This window comes from Hylobates moloch, unplaced genomic scaffold (assembly GCF_009828535.3).
Source record: "Hylobates moloch isolate HMO894 unplaced genomic scaffold, HMol_V3 SCAFFOLD_64, whole genome shotgun sequence".
Taxonomy (NCBI): domain Eukaryota; kingdom Metazoa; phylum Chordata; class Mammalia; order Primates; family Hylobatidae; genus Hylobates; species Hylobates moloch.
Window position 1 is genome coordinate 405,775 of NW_026652339.1, and position 7,611 is coordinate 413,385.

A 7,611-nucleotide genomic window follows, 5' to 3' on the forward strand; every position below is an offset into this window, starting at 1 on the left:
GTTGTGTCTTTGTTCTCGTTGGTTTCAAAGAACATCTTTATTTCTGCCTTCATTTCATTATGTACCCAATAGTCATTCAGGAGCAGGTTGTTCAGTTTCCATGTAGTTGAGCGGTTTTGAGTGAGTTTCTTAATCCTGAGTTCTAGTTTGATTGCACTGTGGTCTGAGAGACAGTTTGTTATAATTTCTGTTCTTTTACATTTGCTGAGGAGAGCTTTACTTCCAACTATGTGGTCAATTTTGGAATAGGTGTGGTGTGGTGCTGAAAAAAATGTATATTCTGTTGATTTGGGGTGGAGAGTTCTGTAGATGTCTATTAGGTCCACTTTGTTTAGAGCTGAGTTCAATTCCTGGATATCCTTGTTAACTTTCTGTCTAGATGATCTGTCTAATGTTGACAGTGGGGTGTTAAAATCTCCCATTATTATTGTGTGGGAGTTTAAGTCCCTTTGTAGGTCAGTCAGGACTTGCTTTATGAATCTGGGTGCTCCTGTGTTGGGTGCATATATATTTAGGATAGTTAGCTCTTCTTGTTGAATTGATCCCTTTACCATTATGTAATGGCCTTCTTTGTCTCTTTTGATCTTTGTTGGTTTAAAGTCTATTTTATCAGAGACTAGGATTGCAACCCCTGCCTTTTTTTGTTTTCCAGTTGCTTGATAGATCTTCCTCCATCCCTTTATTTTGAGTCTATGTGTGTCTCTGCACGTGAGATGGGTTTCCTGAATACAGCACACTGATGGGTCCTGACTCCTTATCCAGTTTGCCAGTCTGTGTCTTTTAATTGGCGCATTTAGCCCATTAACATTTAACGTTAATATTGTTATGTGTGAATCTGATCCTCTCATTATGATGTTAGATGGTTATTTTGCTCATTAGTTGATGCAGTTTCTTCCTAGCCTCGATGGTCTTTATAATTTGGCATGTTTTTGCAGTGGCTGGTACCGGTTGTTCCTTTCCATGTTTAGTGCTTCCTTCAGGAGCTCTTTTAGGGCAGGCCTGGTGGTGACAAAATCACTCATCGTTTGCTTGTCTGTAAAGTATTTTATTTCTCCTTCACTTATGAAGCTTAGTTTGGCTGGATAGGAAATTCTGGGTTGAAAATTCTTTTCTTTAAGAATGTTGAATATCGGCCCCCACTCTCTTCTGGCTTGTAGAGTTTCTGCCGAGAGATCAGCTGTTAGCCTGATGGGCTTCCCTTTGTGGGTAACCCGACCTTTCTCTCTGGCTGCCCTTAACATTTTTTCCTTCATTTCAACTTTGGTGAATCTGACAATTATATGTCTTGGAGTTGCTCTTCTCGAGGAGTATCTTTGTGGCGTTCTCTGTATTTCCTGAATCTGAATGTTGGCCTGCCTTGCTAGATTGGGGAAGTTCTCCTGGATAATATCTTGCAGAGTGTTTTCCAACTTGGTTCCATTCTCCCTGTCATTTTCAGGTACACCAATCAGACGTAGGTTTGGTCGTTTCACGTAGTCCCAAATTTCTTGGAGGCTTTGTTCATTTCTTTTTATTCTTTTTTCTCTAGACTTCCCTTCTCGCTTCATTTCATTCATTTCATCTTCCATCTGCGATACCCTTTCTTCCAGTTGATCGCATCTGCTACTGAGGCTTCTGCAATCTTCACGTAGTTCTCGAAACTTGGCTTTCAGCTCCTCCATCTCCTTTAAGCCCTTCTCTCCATTGGTTATTCTAGTTATCCATTCTTCTAATTTTTTTTCAAAGTTTTTAACTTCTTTGCTATTGTTTTGAATTTCCTCCCGTAGCTCAGAGTAGTTTGATCGTCTGAAGCCTTCTTCTCTCAACTCGTCAAAGTCATCCTCCATCCAGCTTTGTTCCGTTGCTGGTGAGGAACTGCGTTCCTTTGGAGGAGGAGAGGTGCTCTGCTTTTTAGAGTTTCCAGTTTTTCTGCTCTGTTTTTTCCCCATCTTTGCGGTTTTATCTACTTTTGGGCTTTGATGATGGTGATGTACAGATGGGTTTTTGGTGTGGATGTCCTTTCTGTTTGTTAGTTTTCCTTCTACCAGACAGGACCCTCAGCTGCAGGTCTGTTGGAGTTTACTAGAGGTCCACTCCAGACCCTGTTTGGCTGGGTGTCAGCAGCGGTGGCTGCAGAACAGCGGATTTTCGTGAGACCACCAATTCAGCTGTCTGATAGTTCCTCTGGAAGTTTTGTCTCAGAGGAGTACCTGGCCCAGTGAGGTGTCAGTCTTTCCCTTCTTGGGGGGTGCCTCCCAGTTAGGCTGCTCAGGGGTGAGGGACGCACTTTAGGAGGCAGTCTGTCCGTTCTCAGATCTCCAGCTGCGTGCTGGGAGAACCACTACTCTCTTCAAAGCTGTCAGTCAGACAGGGACGTTTAAGTCTCTGGAGATTCCTGCTGACTTTTTGTTTGTCTGTGCCCTGCCCCCAGAGGGGGAGCCTACAGAGGCAGACAGGCCTCCTTGAGCTGTGGTGGGCTCCACCCAGTTCGAGCTTCCTGGCTGCTTTGTTTACCTAAGCAAGCCTGGGTAATGGCGGGCGCCCCTCCCCCAGCCTCGCTGCCGCCTTGCAGCTTGATCTCAGACTGCTGTGCTAGCAATCAGCGAGACTCCGTGGGCACAGGACCCTCCGAGCCAGGTGCGGGATACAATCTCCTAGTGTGCCATTTTCCAGGCCCGTTGGGAAAGCGCAGTATGAGGGTGGGACTGACCCGATTTTCCAGGTGCCGTCTGTTACCCCTTTCTTTGACTAGGAAAGGGAACTCCCTGACCCCTTGCGCTTCCCGAGTGAGGCAGTGCCTCGCCCTGCTTCGGCTCGCGCACAGTGCGCTTCACCGACTGTCCTGCACCCACTGTTTGGCACTCCCTAGTGAGATGAAACCGGTACCTCAAGCAGAAATGCAGAAATCACCAGTCTTCTGTGTCGCTCGGGCTGGGAGCTGGAGACCGGAGCTGTTCCTATTCGGCCATCTTGGGAAATGCCAGTCTTGTGTGTTTCTATTACACTTACTATTATTGGCTATTGTTCACTTGGTCTCTTATATAAACAGTGGAAATTAAAATGATAAAATTAGCTCCTAGCTAATAGCTTAATGTTCATTTTAGTAATTTCACTATCTGCTAGAGAAACAGCAATCCTGTGTAGCCTGTTAGGGTTTTTCTTTTAAAATATTCTTTGCCTCTTTACAGGTGGTCAGATTCTTTGTAAATTTACAATATGTTTTAATACTTTTTATTGTGTAACATGTGAGCTGAAAGAAATGGACAGGTGAATGATTTGTTCCAGGGTTTAAAAAATAAACAATTGATTAAATGTAATGCAAGAAAATGGTTATTTGGACCAGAAAGCCTCCAAATAATAAACATTAACACAAATATGAGTGACATAAATTTTAAGAGATGATGATCAGCTTTCATATTCTTAGTGGCACAGTGCTTGTCCTGGGACCAGGAGGTTTATTTATTGTGTACTTCTCTCTCAGAGGAGTGCTGTAGGTAGAATAGAAGATGACTTCATCAAAGCACAGATACAGTATTGCACACACTTCAAACCATCAGAGCCAGAAAATGACATATCTGTCACTCAGTATTCCTTCTTATATTTTTCATTGTGTCATATTTCTTTGTAATTTAAAAATTAAGGATAATATTCAAGTCTGTCCACTTTCAGTCTTCTTTTATAAATAAGTATATTTTACCAAATTAGTATATGCCATGGTTTGAAAAATCAAATAATACAGAAGGTTTATGATGAATAAAATAGTCCCTGGCCCCACACTTTCTCTGCTGAGAATCTGTGACCAAAGGCACCTCCTTCCCCTGTTTCCATTTCTAGTTCTTCTGGAGGGTGTCTCCTTCTCTGTAGATGACATGCTGAGACCACTGCTTCTTGATTTGTCGATTTTAGATTATCAGTGGGCTTTGTCTTAGGGTACAAACCAAGAAGAGAGCTGCCATTAAGTTCTGTTTAAAGAAAGGAGAAACGATGTGGAAGCCTGTTAGCAAAGAAGTCGATTACATGTAGATTACATGCTGGTTTAGATTCCTATGTGTTATTTGTATTCAATAGTGAATTCTAAAGAGAAAATTCTAGATTGAAGAGGCTGCGTCCCTCATGACGCCTTCTTGCTTTCCCTCTTATTCACTCTATTGGGTTTCTCTATACTTTGTAACCTTTGTGGTTTTAAGTAATATCCTTATGCTTTTATTTCTAGTTTTATCAGTAATAGCTCATTTCTTCCATTTTCAAGGCTCTTAGCTTCCTTGTACTTTCTTCTGCATTTTTTCTTTTACAGCTTCTGTTATCTGCACTTTTTGCGATTGTCTTTCGTTCTCTGACCATGATTAACACCTCTGTGCTTGAGTGGAGATTGATTCTATAGGAAGACAAGCACTAGCCTTGTTACCTGATTATGGCCACATAAATATTGCTTGCTCAATGGCTAGACTACTGTGATTTCCATTTTTATAACTGTTTTCATTTGTTTGCTTTTCCTGGACATTTCCTCTTTTCTTCTTGAATTATCTATCGTTACACTTCCTCCACTGATAGATCTGCAAGGAGAGCAGCAGAGCACAGAAGGCGCCCTCTCCCCTCACATCTTCCAAGCTCTTCTGCCTCACTCAGCTGATCGTGCCTGTGGCCTGCTCCCCGGCGTCAGCTGGCTCCCCTTTATAACTCTCCGGGATCCGTCCCTGTGTCTAGATCCCACTTCTTCCCCTCTCTCGATTTTCTCCTTTGTTCTCCTAGAGGAAATCCTCAAGTACTACCCTAAGAAAGGATGTTTGGCAGTCTGAGACCATCAGTATTTGAAGCAGTGGAAGTAATGAAAAATCTCATTACTGGGTTTTAAACAAATAGCAGTTTGTCTTTTTCACTAATAAGGTCTCTGAGGCAAATGGTTGACTTTTCAGCAGTGCCACTGGGGACCAGGCATCCTTAGCTGGCTGGCTTTATCCTCATGGTTGCAATATGCCCACCACATCTGCAGGTGTTTCATCTGCTTGGGAGGCAGGAGGAAATGGGGAAGGGGCAGTGCTGGCCGCAGCTCTCTTTTATAAGGAAGAACAGCCTGCCCTCTGTATCTGTGGCTTCCACATCCTTGGAGTCAACTAACTGTGGCTCCAAGACATTCGGGAAAAAAAATTGCACTGTACTGAACATGTACACTTCTTCTCACCATTGTTCCCTAAACAGTACAGTATAACAACTATGTTTACAGCATTCACATCGTAGTAGATGTTGTAAGTAATCTAGAGATGATTTGAAGTACACCAAAGTCTGTGTGTAGGTTATATGCAAGCACCACACCATTTTATATCTGTGCATTGGCAGATTTTGGCATCCGTGGGGGTCTAGGAACCAATGCCCTGTGGATATTGAGGGATGACTGCAACAAGCAGAGTTTGCTTTAGATCGAGTTGGCCAGAGCCAGGTCACGCAGCACCCCAGCTGTGGTTGAGGGGTGACTAAAGGGAGTGGACTTGAGGGTGGCTGTGAGATGATCCGATGAGGACCGTCAGCCACATTGCCTGGATAATGTCATCATTTTAACCACATCCATTATCGATAGTGTAGATATGGAATTTTAGGCAATTTTCACTCTTCCAGTGGTAGCACTATTACTCCTTGCAGTGGATGAGTAAATGTTCTTGATAAGTCTGCCACCTCCATCCAGATAAATGCCATAAGAGGAATATTTATAGTCATCGTACACAGTATATGTATTGACTGAGTTGGAGAGAGAGAAAAAAGAACTCAAATGTTTTTTTAACAACTTTTATCTTGGATACTAAATCCTTAGCCTGTAAACTAGAAAGGAAGGTGAAGTCTTAAAGAAACAGATGCTCTTGGAAACGGAGCCCATGAAGTCTTGTCCGTCAGTTTCTTCTAGTGGATGTTTCTCAAGGGCAGTCACAACTCACCGTCACTGAAGACGGCAGTCAAGCCCGGAGTCAAATCTAGGCAAGTTTCTCTTCTTTTTAATGGGAGGCCAGTAGCGAGTTGGGCAGGCAGTAAAGACAGTAATGCCTTTCTTCTGCTGGGACAGCGCGGGCTCTGCTGCCCCAGTAAGTCTTGTTCTGCATGTAGCCATCTGCGTTTGGTTTAGGGCTGGAGCATAGGCAGGTTCTTGGTGGGTGCCATGGAAATAGCCTGAGAATGACTTCCTGGAGAGCAGGTTGCTGTGTGTCAGAAGAGTCTTGTATGAAAGTTCAGCCCTGGCCGGTGCGGTGGCTCACGCCTGTAATTCCAGCACTTCGGAAGGCTGAGGTGGGCAGATGGCTTGAGTCCAGGAGTTCAAGACCAGGCTGAGTGGCATAGCGAAACCCCATCTCTACAAAAAATCCAAAAGTTAGCCAGCTGTAGTGGCACGCACGTGTCATCCCAGCTACTCTGGAGACCAAGATGGAAGGGTCGCTTGAGCTCAGAGCTGGAGGCTGCAGTGAGCTGTGATTGTGCCACTGCACTTCAGCCTGGGCAATAGAGTGAGACCCCATCTCTTAAAAAAAAAAAAGTTCAGCCCATGGATGATGGGCACAATTCACTTCTCCACTATCCCCCCACACTCTACAAGGCTTTTCTCAGGATGCTTCCGAGTAAATCGTGTTTGTGTGTTGTCTCTAAACACGATTCTGTGGTCCAGTCCTGCCACCTCTAGCAGTACACTCCCAAAGCACAGAAACCTGTCAGACAGTCACTCACTGCCACAGCGAGAAGCTTGCTTGGGTCCGCAGCATCCCCAAGGCCTCAGTGACTTAACCGCCCCCCGCCCCCACCAATGTGAACACCCGTGCTTAAACTGATAAATGATACATTGGCCTCCTGCACTGATCCCCGTAGCTAAATTTTATGTCAAATATTGTAATTCTGCCAAAATGACTAATGTCTAGAATCTTCAAGTTTCCTCAAAAATATTAAATGCGTATCTCACAGATCTAAGGTACTCATGTTCTGAAATCTTCATCATTTCTTTGCTACTCCTGTAGACGGGCACACTGCATGGCTGGCATGGAATTCTGCAGCAAAAGGCAATTCTCCTGCTGAAGGTTGTGGTTGTAGTGATTGCTGAATACCATCAGTTAGTTCTTTGGGTAACTCTCAACAGGTGTGTTTCTTAATCACTGTTTCCTAAATTGGAATTTGTGTGTGTGAGTTTGCAAATCTTCTCCACCGACTTGCCGTTGTCATGGCATTTGTGATTCAGAGGAAGGATCTGCGGTGCCCATTCCACAGGAGCTCACGCTCGCCTGTATTTCTCTTTCAAGCAATGATTTTCACAAGTGCTTTCCCCTGTAATCTCATAGTTTGTCATTTGTAGGCAGTAGGGACATGAGCTGACATGTGTTATGTCACAACTTTATTAATTTTCAAGTGATATTAATTTTTAGGCTTTAAGAAGATGCTTTCCCCTTTTCTAGGTTGTCTCTGTTTCCTCCAGCATAATTTTTTTTCCTTTGGTTAATTTAGACTATTCTCTCTCATACTGGAGGTATGTGATGATTTTATTGTTTGTCATATTTAAGAATGAAGAGAAGCTGCGCATCACTGCGTGTCTGTGGCAGGAAGCGTTGGCCAGAGGGTCTTGCTCGATGGGAAGTAGGGGGCGCTGGCTGCTGCGCTGGGGACTCGCTG

General features: G+C 43.9%; 1 protein-coding gene across 1 annotated transcript in view; it reads left to right on the forward strand.

The window, feature by feature from the left end:
• Positions 1-4,656, forward strand: part of LOC116463793 (regulatory-associated protein of mTOR-like) — a 193,110-nt gene extending 188,454 nt beyond the window's left edge. The window contains exon 6 of the mRNA XM_032754180.2: positions 4,531-4,656. Within this exon, the coding sequence (XP_032610071.1) occupies positions 4,531-4,656 (126 nt within the window). The remainder of the gene's footprint in view (positions 1-4,530) is intronic.
• The last annotated feature ends 2,955 nt before the right edge of the window (positions 4,657-7,611 follow it).